Below are 23,502 nucleotides of genomic sequence, written 5' to 3'. Positions count from 1 at the left end.
GGATATTCGAATCCAAACTTCGTTTGAATAACATGTATCATGTCTAATTGATTTTTTTATTATAGTTAAGGAAATTAAATAAAAAAAATGCAGTGACCATTGAAATTTGAATGTTTTTTTTTTATTAAAAAAAATATCAAGGTATTTAACCCCGCCTTTAGACGGACTTCGATTTGAAAAATCGTCAAAAATCCATTTTTTACCAATTTTTGATCATTTAAAAGCATTGAAAAGAAGAACTAAAAAAATTTTAGAAGGTTTATGGGTTGGAAGTGCTTTTTAGCAAAAAATGTGAAAAAAAGCAAAAAAAAATGAAAAAGTGATGATAAAAACATGAAAAAGTTAGATAGGCTTAATGTAATGATAGAAGGTGGTAGAATATGCCAAATACTACCAAAAACGAACAAAAACTAAACAAGATAAATGCAAATTTAAATATCAAAAATGAAACAAGAAATACATATAACAAGAGAATTAAAGTTTTTCGTAGAACAAAAGTTGCTCAAAATGACCTCCTGTACAGGGGAAATATATAAATTATCGAAAAAAAAAAATCGTCAAAAACAATAACTTTACAATTTGTACACAAACAAAAATTATAATAAGTCAAATTAACACATTTTCGAAAGCTATCTTTGTTTTTCATTCTTAAAATCAAGATATTTGAATCTTATTTGAAATACTAGCGCTTTTATTAATTTACATAAAAAGAAACCAATCATTAAAAATTGAAAAAATGTGTTTACTTTTTCAACTTCTACCAAATATTAGTTCCGGCCCACCATTGTTTCAGAAAAATCAGATCTGGGCCGCAGGGCCAAAAGGTTAGGCACCCCTGCTTTAATCTAATCTAATCTAATCTAATCTAACCCTAGCGCAGCCAGTCTTTCGAGGGCATCCTGGAGAATGCCTTAGGTTGATTGACAAACGTCGAAGCGGCCAGGCCAACTGCTTAAAATTAACCGCAAAGATGATCCGTTGAATTGGATTGAGTATGAGCACGAGTGTTCACACAGCAATTCATTTCTGAATCTACAGGGGAGGAAGAAACGTGGGGATCCCCCGCTCACGTTCCTGTTTGTTTGGGCAATTAATCGTTGTGAGCACCATGCTAAGAAGTTTTGGTGCTCGGGGACCCTCGAGGATGGGACATCGAATCCGCGAATGCCATGGACACTATTTGCCGTGGTTATAGCGCCACAACTCGCTCTCCAAAAGGTTAGGCACCCCTGCTCTAAACTTATTTACTGGGATTTTGATAATAATTATGAAAAATATATGAGGAAGCCCTAGTTTGGGAAGATTATTTCTTTAGATTTTGAAATTTCATGCTAAAATTTGTATTTATTAGAAAGGATTGTTTTGCCCTTTAAACATACTTTGAATATGTTGGTAAACTTCTGACTAAAAAGCCTTATTCTAACTTTCAAAATTGTAAACAGTTGCTGTCATAATTTGAAGAACTGAATGAAACCCATCTAAATGGCAGTGATTTCGCGAGGGTTCAGATTAAACAACGCAACGTAACATCCATATTTGTTCAACGTAAATACAAATTAACCTCAGCAAAATTGCTCGATGATAATGACATTGTAGCCGTTGCGCTTCCTCATAACTCAAACAAATCGGGGATGGAGGATCAGGAGTTTTCACTCATCACGTTCCATTGATTCCTCCCGTCATCTCTTGTTATCAGCTAGCGAGAATACCCAACTGAGACAAATCGTAGCCCCGGCTAATCGCATCAACCAACTCAGCAGCGTCGTCCCTTTCAGTAGCTCGACTAACGCGGCCGTGTTCACATCTTCCGCAAAGGAAGCCTCTCAAGTGTTCAAATGTCCCCTCGTCTGAACGATGGCCATCGATTTTGAGCTGAACGACAGTATCAGGATCTACAAACCTGCCACCGAGGAGGGGACGACCTCTGTGTCCTCACCAGTTCTGCTCGAGTGGAAGAACCTTTCGGTGCGGATTGGGAGTGGCCGGACGTGGAGTTTCAGGAAGAAGCCGGCGGATTCCACGTACATTTTGAAGCATGGTACGGCAAGTGCGATTTCTTATCAGGGCGTGAGAGAATAACGCTTTGAATGATTCGTTCCAGCTACCGGAGCCGTACAATCGGGCGATCTGGTGGCAGTCATGGGGTCAAGGTTAGTTCGATCGATGCACGGCGGGAAAAGGTTTACTCAGTAGTGTTTGGTTTTCCCACGCAGTGGTTCCGGCAAAACGACGATGCTGGCCGCGGTGTCGATGCGGCTAACGGCAGAAGTTCAAGGCAGCGTCCTTATCAACGGCCTGTTCGTGAATCCGTCCCAGATGAAGCGCCTGGCAGGGTTCGTTCCACAGTTTGAAATCGCGCTGAACTCGCTGACGGTGCGTGAACATCTCACGTTTGTGGTAGGTCACTTATTCGAGTGTAGATAACTCATGAACTCATATGCGAACCATTTCAACGCGTGCAGGCCAAACTCAAGGGCGTTGGGCGGGCCCAAATGGAGTCCGTGATCAACGAGCTGAACCTGGAACAGTGCGCCTCAACGAGGATCTCCCACCTGTCCGGTGGGGAGCGGAAGAAAGTCAACCTGGCCGGGGAATTGCTTACCGAACCGGACATTCTGTTCTGTGATGAACCCACGACCGGGCTGGACAGCTTCAGTGCCCTGGCGGTGATCAATACACTGAGGAAGCTGGCCGTGGACAGTAGGAAGGCCGTGATTTGCACAATTCACCATCCGACGTCAGACATCTTCGAGTGCTTTAGTGATGTTATTCTGTTGAATCGGGGCAGAACGTACTACCAGGGACCTACAGTGGAGGCCACTAGCTTCTTCGAGAGGTATAACATTTCCATATCTCACTCTAAAAAATAACAACTAAAACCAACCAAATTTCAGCATAAGTCTCCCCCTGCCGATCAACTGCAATCCAGCGGATTACTACTTTAAGCTAGTTTGTGATAGTGACAGTTACGATAGTGCTGGTTCTAATGAAGCGCTAGCTGGAGAGTCTCGGAACAGGCACGAGGTTGTGCGAAAGTGCCAGCGGGAGAATGTGGCCAGGAAGAGCCTTATGGGACCGTACCAGCAGGGTGATGTGATCGATAAGCTTTGCAGGTGAGTTCTTTTTTTTGCATTTTGAAATCCTTATTTTATTTTCATGTTAATTTAAAATTTATATGGAATAAGAAATTTTGAATTTGTAATCTTAAATATAAGTATTAAAGGATTGTCTTCTTTGCGAATTCCGCTAACTTATTGTAACACAGCTGTACAACATACTTTTAGATTATACGCCAAATGTTTGCGTCTTAGTTTTTGAGACGCTGCTGGCTGTCGTACTAGTTTTTGTTAATTTTCATTAAAATTTTATTTTGCATCTTTCAATGAATATTTTTTATTTTGTATGAAAACAAGTTCGATTTTCAGCATTTTTCAATAATTCAAGATTTTGCCTGATTTTACACTATCCTAAACTCTAACACAGAACATTCTTATGGCTATTTTGTGTGATCAAAATTGTACGTAGACTTGTATGGAAAAATTAATGATGCAAAAGGGCAATTTTCCAAAAAAAAATAGCAAATTTATTGGAAACCTCTGTCTAATTTTTTTAATTTTATTTTGATGAAAATTTTTGTTTAATTGTTCTTAAACCTAAAACACATTTTGCATATTATTATTTCGTCCAAACAAGTCTCCATTTCATTTTGGCAGTCCATTCAAAAAGCCTATTCAAAATTAAAAAAAAATCTGTTTCTTCAGCGGACTTTCTGATCGATTTGGTGTCTTGGTGTTAATGTAGTAGATGTTGTAAGTAATGTATTTGAAATAATGCGACCATCCCGAGAATTCTCGGGACAAAATTCCTGAGATTTTTCGTCCCGAAAAGCCCGAAATTGAAAAAAAAAGACAAATTTTAGTCTGGAAATTCAGATTCCTATCCTGTACCTATTCAGACTGTAGTCCCTATTTTCCCTTGTTGGCAGTAGTGACTTGAAGACAATTTGAAAATATTTTTTTATACAACACATGAATGTAAAAACATATGGGTTATTCTCTACCAACTCACACGCAATCGGAAAAAGTTGCCCCGACCCCTCTTCGATTTGCGTGAAACTTTGTCCTAAGGTGTAACTTTTGTCCCTGATCACGAATCCGAGGTCCCTTTTTTGATATCTCGTGACGGAGGGGCGGTACGACCCCTTCCATTTTTGAACATGCGAAAAAAGAGGTGTTTTTCAATAATTTGCAGCCTGAAATGGTGATGAGATAGAAATTTGGTATCAAAAGGACTTTTATGTAAAATTAATCGAGCTAACTCGTGATGTTTATAAGCAAACCCCTATTGTAGAACATTGTTACACTCTATAAAATAACCGTGCAAAGTTAGAAAAAACACAAAATTTTAAAATGAAAAATTTTGTTCTAAATGAAAAAATTACCCTTCTGGGTCAATGTAGATTCGAAAAGTACATTAAATTTCCCACAAAATGACATGTTCCAAAATTTTTTACAGTCGAGTAACGGAAAATGGGAGAATTTTTAAAACTTTTATAGTGTTTTTTTCGATGAAAAATAAGTTTTTTTTCGGAATTCTGAGTACGCCATCAAATCGGGCGTCTAATTTTACATAGAAGTCCCTTTGACATCAAATTTCTACCTTATCACCGTTTCAGGCTGCAAAAGTGCAAATTATTGAAAAACACCTCTTTTTTCGCATGTTCAAAAATGAAAGGGGTCGTACCACCCATCTGTCGCGAGATATCAAAAAACGGACCTCGAATTCGTGATCAGGGACAAAAGTTCCCCTTAGGACAAAGTTTCACGCAAATCGAAGAGAGGTCGGGGCTTGTATCATTTTATGTGTTGCCATTTTTTTGTTTTTAATAAATTTTAAGAATGTTTAAGCTTTTCTAGTCATGTCATAATGAAACATATTTATAAGGGACATGAATTGAGCTAATTGTTTGATTTGAAGCATGAAAAACATAAAAAAAAGTAATTTAAAAAAATCCACGTATAGCCATTTATTGAGCTGCTTTTTTGATGTTCGACTAATATAGCTAAACAGTTTTCGCTGATTTGCTACTATTTTATCCTTTACATTTTATTGAATTTCATATCAAATCCAAATTCAACGAAACAATCTAACAATTAAAATAACTTTTTTTGCGACATTTTTTGAGTTTTCATCTCACTTCTCAAAAACTAAATTTAAAATCAATAGTCAAAAATAATTTAATCTGTAACGAAATCTTCAAAATGTTATTAAAAATCCTAACTGAAAACAATCTTTTTTTTTTATTTCCACGGGAGCCATTCACGCAAATAATCAAATATCGTGAAAATTAAACAGGTGAAATGTTCTTAAAAGGTGACTTTAAAGATAAAAAAAATCGAAAAAAAAACTAACAAATATATATTAACACTCAAACGCTCGGGTAGTCATTTGACCCCTATTTTTTTTCTTAAAAATCTCATAACTTTTGGTAGAATTGACCAAATTGGATGCTTCCGGTTGCAAAAGATCCAGATTTGTATATATTTTGAACTGTCAGATGGGGGACAAATATGGTCCACTTTTACCGGAGATATTCCGGATTCCGTTTGGGTACCTTGGCCCTCCTATTTGGGGTTTTGGTCAATAGAACAAAAACCATTACACAGAAAAATGCCGGAAATGATGCAAAGCTTCAAGGTATCATTCTAATACATCATCCAGCAAAAATAATTGACATGGTTAAGTCATACGGGGCACCGTAAACCAGTTCCATTTGGGCACCAATCGACATCAGCTCAGTGAACCGTTTCCGGTTGGAACCTGTTTCGGTGCCCGAAGGTCTTGGCCATGCCATGTATCTATGCAAGATGATGTATTAGAATGATGCCTTGAAGTTTTGCATCATTTCCTGCATTTTTCTGTGTAATGGTTTTTGTTCTATTGACCAAAACCCCAAATAGGAGGGCCAAGGTACCCAAACGGAATCCGGAATATCTCCTGTAAAAGTGGACCATATTTGTCCCCCATCTGACAGTTCAAAATATAGACAAATCTGGATCTTTTGCAACCGGAAGCATCCAATTTGGTCAATTCTACCAAAAGTTTTGAGATTTTTAAGAAAAAAAAATAGGGGTCAAATGACTACCCGAGCGTTTGAGTGTTAATTTGAAGTTGAATAAACCAAGCATGACTCTTTTAATTTCTTATAAAATTATATGTAAATTTGATATTTAAATAATAATTAAATTGTTAGTACAAGTCATGATAATATTGCTTAATTAAGTTAGTTTCCTAAGTAAAATTGATAAACTTTTTTTAGATTATCTAGTAAATAGCAATCTATTTACTCAATATTTTTCTTTACTCTGATGAAATTCAATTTTTCAATCTATTTTTTTTGCTCCTCCGGATTAATCATTGACCGGAGGAAAAGGGAAAGACGACTTTTTCCACTTGATGTTACTTTTACTAGAATGTTTGCTACTAATTGATTAAAAAAAAAAATAAAAAATAAATTAACAAGTTTCGGTTGAAAGATACAGAATTTATAAAAATTGCGAGATTACATTTTTTTCTTTGACTGATTTTTGTTAACATCATTTAAGTTTTTGCTGCATTCACTTGTTAGTAAATGATCTATCAATTTCATGTTAATGTAAGTTTTGCTAACAATTTTTCAAATGGTTCATATCACACTTTTCAATTGAAAACTAATAAAATTTACTTAAAAAGTCATTAATGAATGAAATATGTATTATGTTATTATTTTAAAGAATTGATTTGAAAAAGTTGACAAATTTCTCGGGATTTTACAGAAATCTTCAAATTTCACGAATTGTACGCTGTCCGCGAAATCGTGAAAAGTCACTAACCCTAGTAGGGTATTTGTCCCTATTTTGGGCCTAATATCTATTTTGGGTCTACCAAACTTAATTCAACGAAATTGAGCATTTCTTCAAATCTGGCAAGAATCTGCCACTTGATAATGATACGTGCAGTTATTATCTTCATTCTTCATTCTAAATTAGAAATAAAGCAATAAAAATTGAACTTAAATTAAACTGATTAATAACTTCGGCTCTATGTTCAGTCCATTTGACACTTCTACAAATTGTAACAAATTTTGGTTCTGGCATATTACGGGCTTGTTGTTTGGCTACGCAACAAATGTTTAATTATGTTTAAAACTCGTAAAGAATGATATAAATCATGTCCAAGCTAATTATGCACGTAATGCAAGTGAAATCAATCGTTCTAATGTTGATTTGTGGCTTAAAACATCACAATGATTGAGCATGTTTGTCGACCGAATTTGTGCGGCTGTGGCTGAACCGTACGTCAAAAAAGTTCGCCACGTGCTTCGAGATTTCAACCAATCAGAAGGTAGGTCGAAATATGTACAAAGAAGGTCGTATGCTAGGTGCATTATCCCCAAAATAGGGACAAAAAATGTTTCAGTTTCTCGGGCTTAAACAGAAATATAAAGTATTTTCGTCAACAATGTGATTAAGTAAGAGCATTAAAAAACCAACATATTCATGTAATAAAAGCAAGGCTGCCTATATAGAAGCCTTTGAGAATACATCAAATAAAAAGTGCGCTCGGCTTTGCAGGCCCATAATAGGGATAAATACCCTACTTCTAAAGTTTCGGTTTTTGGGTTATTTTAGGCTAAGATTAACCAATTGTTACCCGAGGCCCAAAATCTTGGAATTCAAAACATTTTTATTTTTAAATGTTGAATGAATGCAGAGAATATAAAAGATTATAAAAAACAGGATTTGGTTAAATAACTATTCGACTATTTTATTAAATTCAGAATCAAAACTCAAATTAACTAACGTTTGTATTATCCCTACAGAAACACCAGTCACGCCTGCTGGCCCTCCCAGCTCTACCTTCTGCTCCACCGCGGCATCCTCGACAGCATCCGAAACTTGCGGGAGTACGTCATAGTCACGTTTCTATTTCTGGTAAGCACCGCAGCCAGTGTAGACTCTCTGTCGGCAGCTTTATCTTTATCATCATTTTCCCCCAAACCCGCGCATAAAATGTAGATCACCAGCATCACCATTTCGGCGCTGTACTTTCACATCGATCCGGCCACCGGCGGTCAAACCTCGATCCAAGACATCCGCGGGGCGCTGTTCCTGGTGGTGTGCGAACTGCTGTACACCCTGAGCTACTCCGTGTTCTACGTGTTCCCGCGCGACCTGCCGCTGGTGAGGCGCGAGGTCGGCGAACGGACATACCGCCTGTCGGCCTATTACGCGCACCGGGCCCTGTTGACCGTGCCGAAAGCCTTCTTCGAGTCGTTCCTCTTCGTCGGCATCGTGTACGGATGCGTGCGCTTTACGGCCGTGGCCGGGGCTGCCACCTACGTCGGAATGGCCACCGTGTCTGCCGTGGCCAGCCTGCTCGCCGTCGCTTACGGTAAAGATCTTCTTTTTCTTCCTTCTACTCCTGTTATCATTTTGTGCATTTCATTCATTCATTCATTCATCTTTCTCAATTGGCCAGCAATTGGAGAGCTCAATCTGGCAGCCACGGTGGCGCGGCGTTGGCCGCCACTTGCAAATGGATTGCCGATTTGACATGATTATATCCGCTGAACACCGTTAATACATATATCGGCTCGTGGATAGATATGATAATAGAAATGGCTTTGGCTAAGCACTTAGTTTCTCTGCATGGCATGATTTTCCGCGTACGAGTTTAATGCGCACGAAAACGACTATCAAAATCTCACCATCGTGGAAAAGCGAAACTTTTTTTTTGTTTCGAACGGAAGTGGGTGGTTTGGTGATGGCGCTGCGCTGAGTGATAGCATTTTGGTTTATATCTGATCTCGAATCGCAAAATGTACATCTATAACCTGATCAACGCAGTCATTATATCACGCTTGCATTATATCTAGACTTTTTTTTATTAGAAGTAAAGTAAAGTAAATCTTTCCCTGTTCCTGAGGGGAACACTCGTGAAGAGTATCGGAGCCGGCATTTACAAAGTGACAGTTTATTATTCAACTTAATGTTAACATGTTATGGTTAATTTTAACATTCCATAGGTTGTCTTCCTAAGGTGTCGTGATAAGGTCCAGTTTGTGATGATACACTACCTTCCCTTTACTAAGTAATCGAATCCAGAAGGGAAAAGATCATCAGTTTTGTTGGTCCGAGCCGGAATTTGAACCCCAATCTACCGCTTGGGAGGCGGAAGCGTTACCACTGGGCTACGTGGCTCGGTCAGTTTTTTTTTATTAGAGACCATCCATAAACCATGTTTTGAAAATCAAATGTAAAATTACATAACTCGTAAAAATTCACAATTTCCACGAAATCCCGTGAAATTCAAAGATTTTTTGTAATCAATGCATAGCCATAACCCATTTATCAAATATATTATTCAGAAAGGTTTTTCAGTGTAAATTTGATAAGTTTTAAATTTATAAACGTGATATTTACTTTTTAATATGTTGAATTGAACTCTTATATCTGAAAGGAGCACAAACATTAAAGCAGAATTTTTGCACCATTTAATAAGATATGAACGCTAATACCTAATTGAAATCAAAAACGATCCAATTAAAAAAAATCATCTCAGAATCATCAAATGCTACCAAAGTAAGAAAAGTATGATTTCAGTTAGGCCAATGCAAATTTTATGTAATGTTTTTTTCCAAAAAATATGTATGCTAGAAATGTAAATTTTTATTTTAATCGGTATTTTGTTTTTTTATTGTTTCAGCATTTTAAATCAAATTTTGTAATTTTAAGCTATTTACAAATTTTGTGTTGAGATTGAAAACACCCTTAGAACTTCGGTTTTTTTTCACAATACTATTCGACTGTTATGATGATTAAAATTTTAATAGTTACTTAGGCCGTTGCACATATTTTTTAAAGTTTATGTTCCTCCACTCTTAACACAGTCGAGGGAGAAGGGGGGCAAAAAATAAATAAATTAAAAGCCTCGGTATCAACATTTCAATGAAAACAGTGTTTTAATTGTCTTTTTCGCAATTCCGTCGTGAAACTACTTACTTTTCCTGTCATTCTTGAACGACGAAATAGCCTACTTTTCTGTACCAAAAATAACAGAATCGAATAACAACACTTTTCAAAATAAATGCTGAAAAGTTCTACTTTTCAGCACTGAAATGGATGCTGAAAAGTTGAACTTTTCAGCACTTGTTATATCCTATAGGAAAAGTTATATTTTTCAACATTTTTTTTTTGATTCAAACGATTCATTGAATCAATGCATGGACATTTGTCTTATAATTCTGTTCAAAGGGTGTTTTTCGGAATTGCAAAAAACCGTTGTATGGAACTCGTTGCAAAACTTGATTTTTTCATCACTTGTCGTATTTATCCAACTCGGTGAACCTCGTTGGATAAATGTACGACTCGTGCTGAAAAAATCCTCTTTTTGCACCTTGTTGCATAAACTACTATTTTGCAATTCCACTGTGAATCTGTCAACTTTTCCTGTCCTTCTGACTAGAGAATCCAATTTCCCGACCCGGGAAAAAAAATCCCGGGAATTCCCGGGATTTCCCGAAAAAAAAAATATTTCCCGTTACAAATTTCCCGGGAATTCCCGAAATTCAAGCGGAAATGTACATTTTCTTAAATTTTTGAAACTATTTTTTGAAAATGCTCTGAAAAATTAAAAATGAACAAACTTAACATGATTTTGTTCAATTAAATGTATTGTTTGGTTTATATATAATGAATCAGATTATCAGAAATTATGATGTCAGAATTATTTCAGATAATATTAAGTTTTGAAGAAACTGGGAATAGATCTTTCTTAATGAGTATTCAATTATTACAATTAGGTAAGCTTTTAACATAGTGATGTTATTTCATCAAAACAATATTAACTTCTTACCTCCAAATTAAAATTGATATTTTTTACGTACCATGATCAAATGAGATGAAAATCGAATTTGTGCAAAAAGAATTAATTCATTTGGTTGAATACCTAGTACTAGAGAAAATACAATTTGAAGTAAAAGAATTATGGAGCACTGGTGCAACTACAGGTGTTAGAGGGTTAAATGTGAAAAAATATAAGACTTTTTGTTGAATGATGTTATTTTTTTCGTAAAATTTAAATCATGTTGCTTAATAATACAAAAAAAAAAATCATTGAAAAACTACTTTCTACTGTTTGTTCTAAAAAAATGCAAAAATATATTCAAAGCTTTCTTCAAATATTTGAAAACATTGTGTTGTTTGGAATAAAACCATCACTAAAAAGCTTTATCATTTGTTCAAGAGCTGAAACCAGTATTTGTCATGAAAAACATAATTTCTGCATGTTTTTTTTTCTCTTAAAATTTTCAATAAAATGGTCACAGAGGCAAGTTTAAAATACCAAAATAATTTTTCTTATAGTTGAATGATTTTTTACATGCAGTCAAGTTGTTAATTGATCTTCACACTTATTTAAACCATTAACGTTGATGTCCTATACAATTTTGTTGCATAATATTACTTAAAACCAAGATCATAACAATTTTCAATAAATTTAAAATATCCCGGGAATTCGCGGGATTTCCCGAGAAATTGGCTGAGAATTTCCCGTTTCCCGGGAAATTTGTAACCCCGGGAAATTGGACGCTCTACTTCTGACGAAACGAAACGGCCTACTTTTCCCTACCAAAAATAACAGAATGGAAAATTAATACCTTTCAAAACCAGTGCTGAAAAGTTCTACTTTTCAGCCCTGAAATGGGTGCTGAAAAGTTGAACTTTTCATCACTAGTATGGAAAAGTAAGCTGTATTTTTTGTTTTGAACGGTGAATTTACTAAATACATGAATGTTTGACATAAAATTCCCTTCAAGAAGCGTTTTTCGGAATTGCAAAAAAAAATTGTATGGAACTTCTTGCGAAAACTTGAGTTTTTCAGCACTCGTCGTATTTATCTAACTCGGTAAACCTCGTTTGATAAATGTACGACTCGTGCTGAAAAAATCATCATTTTGCAACTTGTTAGTTTATGCAACAAGTTACAAAATGAAGATCTTTTCAACACGAGTCGTACATTTACTATTTACGTACTACTTAATTTATTTAATTCAATTAAGGTGAAGCCGTTGATCATTTTCAAAGAAAATTAATCATCACTATAAAAAATTGTGTATTAAATTCAATTTTACGAATTTCAGCACCAAAAGGAATCAGCATGTGCCGGTTGTTGCCTTCTTGAAGCCACTGAAGGAATTTTTGATCTAAATCAATTGTGCTTCAAAATTTATATAGTTTTGTGACACAGTCATTGACGTCAAGTTGGCAATCATTGATTAATGACGATTTCCATAACTTAACAAGGAATGGAATAATCGTTACCAAAAGGAATCAGCATGTGTAGGGCACTATTCTGAACAACTTGTTGAAGGAATTTTGTCAAAATATTGAAAGCGACGCAAAATTTATATCTTTGAAGGAAAAATCATGACAATGATGGAAGTCTTCACGTTAATGTTTGGTTTCATCATCATTAATATCAACAATATATGATAAAAATTACCATGCCTATGCTATTTGTCTGCACAGTTTAAATCCAACTGAGTTTAATGACCCAGCAAAATACAAAAACACATACTTTCCAGGAAGCAGTTCAGTTCTAAATCCTTCTCTAAGCTAATTCCGATATCACACAGAGCAAAGTCATAAACCTGCTCTATCACCTGCTTGCAAATCTCCCCCTAAACGTGTCCCTTTTAGTCACTCTGTTTTGCACTTTACTTCCCAATTTGTCCCGCCCTGAAATCCTTTTCATACTTTTCACACCATGTTTTATGTGCTCTTCCCCTCCCGCAGGCTACCTGCTGACGTGCCTCTCGGGCTCCATGGAACTGTCGATCGAGTACGCCAACCTAATCTTCCTACTGTACGGACTGCTCGGCGGTTTGTACCTCAACATCCGTGCCTTCCCGGTGGCCAAGTACCTGTCGTTTTTCTTCTTCGCGGCCGAGGGCATCTCGGTTTACTACTGGCGAACCGTGCTGGACATTCCGTGCGATTTGGACGAAACGACGGCGGTCAATGAAACTGCCACCAACCACAGTTGCCTGCGGGACGGGTTGGCCGTGCTGGAGGACACCGGCTACGGGACCTCGCTGGACGTGGTGTACTTCAACTATCTGGTGATGGCAGGTCAAATTGTGGCCGTTCACGTGCTGGCCTATTTCTGCCTGCGGAGACTCGTTAAGAAGGCCGGATTTTACTAGTTGTTGGCTAGGACGAACCCCTCCTTTTTTTTTTTTTGGCTAATCTCTGATTCAGAAAGAAAGCGAGAAAAAAGGGTGAAAATAAACCACTTTTTTCAAACAGGTACCTGTTTCCTGAAGAAGCAAGTGAAAAGAAAGCCAGTTGTGGGGTAAAAACACGTGCCAGACAGCAGACTTGGAAAAGCCACGAAACTAGCCGCGCAAGTCTGGACCACGCGGTAATTACATAGTTGCTCGTCGGTCTAAATTTGACCGTTGGTGCTGCTATTGCTGCTTGATCGGTTGGAGTGATCGAGCACGCGTTTGAGATTTTGACTAACTTTGATTACATGTATTATGATAGACGAGAGGATTATTATCTGTGTAGGGTAGTGAGAGGTAAGTTGGACTTTGCAATCAAGGAGATTTAGACTCGTTTTTACCTATTTTGTTTCTTTTTCTTACATTAGGGAAAAATCTTAAAATTTGTCATTTTTCGATCTTTTACTTGGAATTCAATGTTTGGCCTGAATATTGAATGAATGTGATATCACCGAACAACATTCTTGTAATCTAATCTAATCTAATCTAATCTAATCTAGAACATTATCGAATCCAGTCATCCACGGGTTGAGAACAACTTCTGGCCTTGCCGGAACGGCAGGAAGTAAATGGAAATCCTTTCCGTTAAGCCACACAAAAAAAATCACGCAGAGCTTCACTTTTGTCTTCAGCATGTAGGTAGATTCACTTACAGCACAAACAAATCCAAGAAAAAAAACATCAGAAACTTTCTTGAAATTTGCCAATGAAAAATAACTCTAAACCAAAGAAAAACGTCAAATTTTCGCCACCGAACAAATTTCACGTCCGATCTTGCGCATGGCTACTTCGATCTCCCACCGAACAACATTCTTGTAATTTGTAATAAAAGATATGTGGTCAATTTACAGTCCAAATTATTTAACTAAAGTTTCAGGACTTCGTGTATTCCTTATGCTAACAATGAGCATGAAATGGAAGCTGATCAAATTTAAATTAAAAAAAAAATAATTTCCACACCATTTCATAATCACAAAAATATGAAAAAAAAACTTAAAAAAAAAATATTATTTATTTTTTTTCATCTGAGAAAACAATTTTTTTTTAAACTTTAATACAAAAATTTGATCATCAGTCATCCCACATATTCGGAACACCCACAAATTCGGAACACTTTTATGATAATTTGTCAATAGCATGCCAAAAGTAGCTTTTCTGTCGACTCTACTATTTTTAGAACCTTCATTTAGACATTATCTAGCTATTTCACTAGTAAAAGTAATACTTTTTGAACAAAAAACTTCATTCCAAGACTATTTTGTCCAGAGCAGCAAAACACTGCCTCCAAATGGCCTGTTTCATAATTGTGGGATGTTATTGTACCTCCCACAATTGTGGAACACCTGAATTTAACTGATATTTTTACAAAAAAGTTATCAAACCATGTATAAAACATCACTAAGCTTGAGTTTCATTGGTTTCAGTGTGTGAAGTCATTATTTGGTAATAAATATGTACTCCTGGAGAGATCCAAAGTTTGTTTACATTCGTAAGAAAAAAGTGTTCCGAATTTGTGGATTTCAAGGGTCAGAGTAATTCTTCAAAAACTTCATATAAATGTTAAAATTTGCAGATGTTCGATACAGCATTCGAAAGATCGCAAGAAAAGCTTTCAAATGAAGGTAAAAGCGAATCTTTAAGTTCAATTTTCGATTTGCTATGATTTTTTGAACATTGGCCGATCTGGAAACCGTTCCGAATATGTGGGATGACTGTATATTCAATACCTGGACCACCGTTTAAAATGTTTAAATATAAAAAAAATCATGCGATTATCATTATATTATTATCAAGTTCCATACCAATACAATACAGCCATTTGTCAATTTGTATGTGCAACTGTAAAAAACACGATTAAAAACAATTTCTGAAAACATTTTTATTTTTTTATACCAGAAAATTAATTAACAAGATGGATTTTTAAGATGGTCCCTTTGGAACGAGCTGTTAAGTAGGATGCTTTCGGCCAAAAAGGGTCGCAAAGTTTTTTTTGCGGAAATATATGCTGTATTCATGTGAACAATAAAATCACCCGTTTAAGCCTAAGATTAGCACCTAATTTCCAATTCTGTGAAAATAATTACGAAATTTAAACACCCATTTTCAGAAAATATTGAAATAGCAAATTTAAGAAAAAAAAATACTTTTTCAAATATTATTTGTTTTAACCCGGGCAGACGGTAATAACAAAAATCATGCCATTTCAATAACAAATACTGTCAAAATAGCAAAAATTGTTATGGAATATTCTTGCAAAATCCATTTTTGCATAAGAGTTTAATAACAGTTTATGTTACATAACAAAATTTGTTACTGGTCTGATATTGGTAGAAAGCCAAAACAACTTGGGAATATTTTTTTTGGTAACGGAAAAATAACTCCAACTGTTATTGGGATGATCGGATTAATTGTTAAAATAACAAAAAACAATACCGATTTTTTTTGGAATAATAACTAAAAATGTAATTAGTCTGTTATTACTATAACAATCAAATAACGAAAAAAAATCATTACAAAACTTGTTATAAATATCATAAAAAGTTTTTGGCATAATATTTTCAAATATCAAAAAATGTCATTACCACATTAAAAGTCTTCCTTCTCCAACTCAGATTGAAACGTTGTTATTTTGAGCTTTCACCTAATTCCTTGAATAAATTTTTGAAATCTTATTACATTTTTTTAAATTTCATTTTTAGCAAAAAAAATTACTGAATAACATATTTTTGATTATTCTGCACTTTTTGCCAATTTGTTTTTTTTTTTATATATTTTTGTTATTGCAGACTCAACTATCCGAAGGTGATATTTACGAATTTCAGATAATCGTTTCATGAGAAAGAAAAATTTTCGTGTTTTTTCATTTACTGTCAAATTTAAATTCTGCGATTCCATTTTAGTCAAATTTGAGTGGTTTATTGCCTGTTACATTAGAAAATGCATTTTTGAATATTTCATCCTCGCCATTTTGGCTGCCGTCTTGGGTTTAACTGTGCTTAGTAATTTTTGAGCACTTGGGGTTATATTTGAGTTCAGAGACCCCCGTTATATTTGAGTTCAGAGACCCAAAGTGTTTTTTTCTGTTGGATAATCTAGTCCTGATTTACATTACAGTGGACTCTCTCGTTGTCGATATTGAAGGGCCACCGAGAGCAGGAGTTATCAAATTATAGAACGGAAAATCAAAGCAATCTGTTTAAAGGGACTGAACAATTTATTGACAGCTGGAGCAATATTGATATCGAGAGGATCGACAGCCAGAGAGTTCACCGCATTAAAAAAATAAATTTCAGTTTTCCACTAAGTTGGCGACATTCGTAGGATAATAAAAAAAATGTTACGTGATGTTTGTGTCATTAATGATCTTTTAGGCTTAATGGCAGTGGAAAAAAACGCTTTTCCGTTTGAAATTTCGAATAATCGTGTCTGGCATGTAGGTCGAAACAAAAACTTAACAATTTTGAGTTACTCAGATGTGACCATTTTTATATATTTTTGTAATTATGCATGTTATGCATTTGAATTTTTATGTGTAAATTTAGGTAACTTCAACAAAAATCTAGTGATTGCCGCTACCGTGACCGTGAGGTTATGGGTTTCGCCTTGTAAGCGAAAGGTGATGGGTTCAGCAAAATCAGATCCCTTCAAAGAGTAAATCTGCTCACTGGAATTCTTGACCGGTAGGGGATGGTTTTCAACTAGAGCCTTACTGGATTTCCAATACAGTACCGGGATGATGAAGTTTAAATAAAAAAAATAAGGCTTCTAACTCAAAAGTATCAGCTCGTTGAAATAAAAGCTCAACATTGCTACACTTTACCGTTCGTCACTTGTTTTAGAGCAGTCTCCTCCGTTGCTGACTCATAATCACACTCACACACCTCTCCGTAACATAAATCTCAACATCTTGATCAACATGCAAAAGCTGGCACGGTCAACACCCATCAACACCGTCCATTTTCGTGCGGTAAATGGAGTAGCATCAAACGAGAAAACAATTATTGGCATAAGAGAGAAATATGGCCAATTATATTGGAAGCCACTCTGAGCCACCAACACTGAGATAAAAAAAAAATGACTAACGCACAATCCCCCTCTACCATCCCAAACTTCATTCACACTTTTTAAGCTGAAGAAAATTAGGGTAAATTCTCGTATGTTTGGCAGGTTAAGCTCTCGCTCCTAACTCCATCCAATTTGCTGTTTTTCACTATTTAAAAAACTAATTTTGCAAAACTTTTTATAGAAACTTGCTTGCTCACTTCTTATTGAGCTATTTATCACTGGATTACAGTTGAAAACGCTTTTAATTAGCTTTAATTGAATGTCAAAGTCGTGACCTGCCAACATTAGAGGCACGCTGGAATTAGATGCTGTTCCCCTATGGTTCAGCAGGCTGCTAAAATGCTTATGAATGAAAAGGCGCGAACGCGCGCTCGGCTCAAACTTCGTCCGTGAAAATCAATCGCGATATCACGTAATCACGGGCATGCTTTTGGGGTGGCTTTTTGCGCCCTGTTCCATTACTACCTTGAGCCTTGCGGCAAATAAGTGCAAGCTGCTATAGGCGCGGTTTGAGCTAAAAGCATCGCCGTCTCGATATGCTGCAATTACTGTCTAAACATTGGTAAATGGGTTTAAAATGATTTGCTAATCGTTTTGAGTTCGCCGTAAATCGGCTAGCGCCCTTTTGAAAGATGCTTTTCGAGTTATTGTGATGGCGTGGCGTTGATCTGCAATGTTTAACCAACAACAGCACTAATCGCAGCTGGCCGCGGAGCGATGGCCCGCCGTTTTACTGATTTGATTGCTGTTGGGACGCGATGAAAGGCTAAATCGAGACACATTTTGAGAGTTGGGAACAATTTAGACTAATTAGTAGAGTTTTTAAGTTTGGAATTGCGTCAAGACAAAGGAGGTTTGCATCGGCATTAAATAATATTTTATTGATAAGTTGAGTTCAATTCATGTTAAATTTTTTAAGGGTACACATCAACCAAGAAAGTTGTTGTCTTCTTAATTTTAAATTGTTGATTTCCAGGATGTGCAAAAAATCATTGACCGAGTTATGAATTTTTGAATAAATACTGATTTTTTCGAAAAATCGAAATATTGGTCGCAAAAAATTTTCAACTTCATTTTTCGATGTAAAATCAAATTTGCTATCAAAAAGTACTTTAATGAAATTTTGATAAAGTGCACCGTTCTCAAGTTAAATCCATTTTCAGATGACTTTTTTGAAAATAGTCGCAGTTTTTTTAAATTGTGCACATGTTTGCCCACTTTTGAAAAAAATATTTTTGAAAAGCTGAGAAAATTCTCTATATTTTGCTTTTTTGAACTTTGTCCATACGACCCTTAGTTGCTGAGATATTGCCATGCAAAGGTTTAAAAACATGAAAATCGATGTTTTCCAAATCTCACCCTAACAACCCACCATTTTCAAATGTCAATATCTCTGCAACTATTGATCCAATTTTCAATGTTTTAAAATATGAAACATACGTAAAATTTTTCGATCTTTTCGAAAAAAATAATATAAGAAGAACAGTTTCAAAATTTTTAAACCAAGACTTACATTTAAAAGGGCGTAATATTGAATGTTTGGCCCTTTTGAAATGTTAGTCTTGATTTAAAAATTTGAAAAATATTTTTTTAAGAGATGGAAAAATTTCACGAATGTTTCAACGGTTTAGCCACAGAGTAACACAGAGAACCCACTAGCTTTTGATTTTTGGTTCCACATTGCGGTACATCGCACGATAGGAGCGGCCGTGGCTGACTGGTTACGGTGTTCGCTTTCTAAGCGAATGGTCCTGGGTTCGATTCCCATCTGCTCCCAACGAGAAAGTATAGGAAATATTAATCTTGAAACTCTGAACATGAACGAAAAATCAAAGTCGCCCGAGTCGGGGTTCGATCCCCCGTCCTTTGGATTGGTAAGCAAAAATGCTAACCACTAGGCCATCTTGGCTTGGTGAGCGACGTCTGGAATTAGGAATACTGTTACTATCAAACTATATACGCGCTGGGTCCTTGTCCATTTGACAAGGGTTCGGAAGTTCTAAATAACGTTTGAACCCGATTGGTGCAAACGTTCTTCAGGGCGGAGCTTGTCGATAAAAGCTAAGGGACCTCGCGCTCGGCTAGCCAGCGTAGAAATGGGTCACCAAAGCTCGGCAGAGCTAACACCTTCCAAATGCCTATGCGAGTTATTTGCATGTATAGAATGTAGATCTAAAAAAATACATGGAAACAACTCAATTTGTAAGAAGCGACCGCGTGGTCCCGTTTGGTTGGTTGCACACACTGCACACACACACACATTGCGGTACATCGCACGCCTGCTACCAGCAAATCTTATGGATAGAGCGTCCGATTTCTCGTCCCGGGAAAAAAATTCCCGGGATATCCCAAAAAAAAATTGTCCCCTTTCCCGGGAAATTAGTAAATTTCCCGAAATTTAAGCGGAAGTATACATTTCCTCAACTTTTTGGTTTTTTTGTAATATAAAGAAATAGTGAAAGAACTCAACTCACTGATAAGTTCAATAAGTTAATAACAGTACACACAAACAAATAAATACATCGAATTGAACAATTCACTATTCTTATTGAACTTATCTAATCGTCTAAAAAAAAATGTCAAGGTTTGTTTCAGATGATACTAATTGTTTAAGCAATCACAACTCTAAATAGATTTTTTTATTTGTTGGGCAACAAATATTTCGATATTATGGAATTAAAAGTTATATTATGATTTTGATAGGTTTTTCGAAAGAAAATTGTTGTTATACCAAGTAAAAAAAGTAACCCTTCTTGAAAAGATCAAAATTTAGTTTTTGTTTACTATTACCAAATTGGATGAAAATTGAATCGCTATCATTAAATGTCTCTAAGAGGGTTGTGCTAGAAGAATTAGGTTTATTTGACTAAAAGTGTTCGAGAAATTACAGTTTAAAGTTGAACATTTATAGAGCACTAGAGCTACCAAGGGCGTAAGAGGTTTAAATATGAAACTACCTAACTATTTATTTGGCATGAAAATTATTTTAACCGAAGTCATTTATTAGGTTGCATCATTAAAAAATCATTGAAAAACCAAAAAAATGCAAAAACCTTCAAACACTCGCTCTGAGTTGTGATTGCATAAAAATGGTATTTCAAGTGAAAAAGATGATCTTTAGGAAAATTCAATGGTTATTTATTTATTCTTGAGCTCAAACCGTTTTCATAAAGACGTAAGAGCCACCATGACCTCTGACACTAATTTTCGTTTTTCTCGAAAATGAAACGAAATTTCATATATTTTTAGTTTGGGACACTTGAAGGACATGTAGATGAACAATCTCGAGCATGTTCTGCATTATTTTCTTTTTCATTTCAACTTAATTATCAATATTATTCTTTATTATATTCTCTCTTCTTTATTATATTGGTCACAGGGACAAATTGTAAAGCAATTTTATGGTTTTGGAGCATGGATTCATTTTACTCACTGTCCAAACACTGTGATTAAAAAAATAATTCTTATTTCTTAACAAAAAAAAACTTATAATTATTGTTTGATATTTTGTACGAAGACAACTAATAAATTTAGAAAATTTATATATTTTCTTGAAGTTGTATGTTTTTTTTACAAGCAGTTATGGCATTAATTGATCCTCACACTTATTTAAACCATTGTTATTAAAATTCTATACGATTTTGTTGCAAAAATAATAATCAGAACCAGGATCAGATCAATTTTCGATAAATTTGTTAAAAATTTCCCGTTTCCCGGGAATTTGGTAACCCCAGGAAGTTGGACGCTCTACTAATGGAGCCAAAAAATTAAATCTGGGTTACTTTGTGGTTTAGCATTCCAGCATAGTAGGTTCTAGAACAATAATTGTTTCTTCATAATTTGAAGGAGAGGTTGGGGCAGTGCGTGGCTTCAGAAAAACGTTGTAAACCGATAACCTTTTCCCAATTCGATCAATTTCAAGGAAAAAAACTAACTTAATCCACCTATGTGGTTGGAGCCTTCCTCACTTATTACCAACAATGGTTGATATGATGGAATTCTACAAAAATTTCATCTATTTTTAAGATCCGGCATAAAAAAGTACATAAATATCACTTAAGTGGCCATATCTCGAGACAGGGTTGCCAGATCTTTAATGTTTTAGACTCGTTGCAAAGGTCTTTTGATTAGAGAGCCTATATGGAGAGGCGAAATGTCACTCTCAGGGTTCCACTCGAACTGTCAAATCGGGGTTCCAATCGAGCAACAAGATCATGCAACAACAAGGTTGGAATCAATTTAAAATAATTTTGGCAAAAAACGAGACTTATAATAATCACAAAAATTGTAAAACTGTTGTTGATAATAATCTGATAGTTCTTTTTATGTTTGTGCTTGTTCGGTACAAGAAAAGTGCCAGCATCAAAGAAAAGCTACAAGTTTTTCAACCTTAAATTTGAACGACTTTGGGTGTTTGAAATTTCTCCCAAAACATTTCATTTCCCTATGTAGGTCCCTACTTTTGATAACCCAACCAACGATGGGTTGGATGGTGGATCCGAACATAGTTTACATACATTTAAGTGAGATCCTGCATCCAAAAAGTACATCAATATCATTTAAGTGGGGATATCTCGAGACAGGGTTGCCAGATCTTCAATGTTTTAGGCTCGTTGGAAAGGTCTTCTGATAACCTTACCAACGATGGGTCGGATGATGGACCCGGACATAGTTTACATACATTTAAGTGAGATCCGGATATATGTGAAAACACATTTTTATACATAACTTTTGAACTACTTATCGAAACTTCAATCTGTATAAAACTCGATCTATGGGACCCTAAACCAAGTCGAATGCAACAGGGTCAAATCGGTTCAGCCAGTGCCGAGAAACATGAGCTAGTTTGTTAGTCACATACACACATACACACACACATACACACAGACATTTGTTCAGTTTTCGATTCTGTGTCGATATGTATACATGATGGTGGGTCTACGACGTTTTTATGCAAAGTTCATTTTTAGAGCGGGATTATAGCCTTACCTCAGTGAGGAAGGCAAAAAGATTAAAGATGACCAAATTTTGCTGAAATTTTATTTTTCGTCCGAATCAAAAGTGCTCAAATTTATCTCAAATTTTGTATTTTTGTTTGCATTTCGATAAGGATGGTCATATCCGAAATAGGGTGGTCCAAAATAGCGGTTTTCAACGATTTTCGCAATAACCACATTAAAAAAACATGTCCATTGTTATTAAAATTCTATACGAAAAACAAGCCTCAGACTTGTGATTTCAAGGGATTTCTTTCAAAAATAAATAACACACTTTGCTGTACAATATATCCAACGGGTTTTTTTATTTGTTTTGCTCTCTTTTTGTATTGATTTAATTAGCAGGCATTTTTGTTTTAAATATTAACAATTTCCAGTATAAAAGCTACACACAGCTCAGACGGTTAAGTATGGGACTGAATTGGTTTCACATGTGTTTTATATCAGGTGTGCAAGAATACAAGCTGATGATACCTTTATTTTTTGTTTTCGCCACCCTCCCGCGTGCTTCTCTAAAATAGGTTATCCTTTTTTTTTGGTACTTGGAAGTGTGTTTCACTCTGCTCACGTGCGTGCATCGCGGTTGAACTTTATTGTTTGCTTTATTTTGTTTTTATTATTATGCTCTTCATGCTCTGTTTTTTTTGTATATATTATAAGGTTTTCTTGTATAAAATAATCAATAAAATAAAATATCGAGTAAAGAAGACACTGAGACATATGTTTCTTGCAGGTGCGGCATATGGGTCAGCAGGCACAGGATTTCTTCTGCGTCGGGTCCGTCTTTCCGCCAGCCAGGGCGAACCGGTCCGTGTCCATCAACTCCCCCGCGTTGATCTGCTTGTCATTGGTCAGGATCTTTGGAAAGAGGAAAATTAATGCCTTTATTGGTTTATTCTAATTATCACCTTATACCTTATTGACTAAAGATTTGGCAGCTTCCTCAATGTTAACGTTCTCCTTGGCGGACGTTTCGAACCAGCCGGCGAACCCGTGCTCCTTCACGTACTCGTCCAGCTTGGCCGGCGTCGTGACAATACCTTGCTTCTGTTGATCGCTCTGAAAAGGAATTGCATCGAGTTTGAATTGTTGCTACTTCCTTGCTTGATCGTA

General features: G+C 35.8%; 2 protein-coding genes across 6 annotated transcripts in view; one reads left to right on the top strand and one right to left on the bottom strand.

The window, feature by feature from the left end:
• The first annotated feature begins 1,787 nt into the window (after window positions 1–1,787).
• On the top strand, window positions 1,788–13,348 carry LOC6045536 (protein brown). The gene is made up of 8 exons (XM_001862856.2): window positions 1,788–2,038; window positions 2,102–2,150; window positions 2,214–2,397; window positions 2,463–2,836; window positions 2,895–3,113; window positions 7,862–7,973; window positions 8,058–8,433; window positions 12,837–13,348. Exons 1-8 carry the CDS (start codon window positions 1,855–1,857, stop codon window positions 13,244–13,246), a joined length of 1,908 nt encoding a protein of 635 aa, XP_001862891.2. The 5' UTR covers window positions 1,788–1,854; the 3' UTR covers window positions 13,247–13,348.
• Window positions 13,349–22,663: 9,315 nt separating this feature from the next.
• Window positions 22,664–23,502, bottom strand: part of LOC6045535 (ras-related protein Rab-32) — a 35,611-nt gene continuing 34,772 nt past the window's right edge. For 4 of the 5 annotated variants that reach the window (XM_038262829.1, XM_001862855.2, XM_038262827.1 and 1 more), the window contains exons 4-5: window positions 23,305–23,448; window positions 22,738–23,247 (exon numbers count right to left, since the gene is read on the bottom strand). In XM_038262829.1, coding sequence (XP_038118757.1) covers window positions 23,137–23,247; window positions 23,305–23,448 — 255 coding nt within the window. In that variant the 3' untranslated portion in view covers window positions 22,738–23,136. Of the gene's footprint in view, window positions 23,248–23,304; window positions 23,449–23,502 lie in introns of all 5 variants that reach the window. The other variant, XM_038262826.1, reaches the window with a different exon arrangement.

This window comes from Culex quinquefasciatus, chromosome 3, assembly GCF_015732765.1.
Source record: "Culex quinquefasciatus strain JHB chromosome 3, VPISU_Cqui_1.0_pri_paternal, whole genome shotgun sequence".
In the NCBI taxonomy this organism is placed as follows: Eukaryota; Metazoa; Arthropoda; class Insecta; order Diptera; family Culicidae; genus Culex; species Culex quinquefasciatus.
This window is presented reverse-complemented; position numbering and strand designations above follow the sequence as displayed.

Bases quoted from the DNA above. Each gene is read 5' to 3' on its own strand.
- LOC6045536 (XM_001862856.2), top strand. From the start codon at position 1,855: ATGGCCATCGATTTTGAGCTGAACGACAGTATCAGGATCTACAAACCT. The intron at 3,114-7,861 runs GTGAGTTCTTTT...TTATCCCTACAG, and splicing joins GTGATCGATAAGCTTTGCAG to AAACACCAGTCACGCCTGCT. The intron at 7,974-8,057 runs GTAAGCACCGCA...CATAAAATGTAG, and splicing joins TAGTCACGTTTCTATTTCTG to ATCACCAGCATCACCATTTC.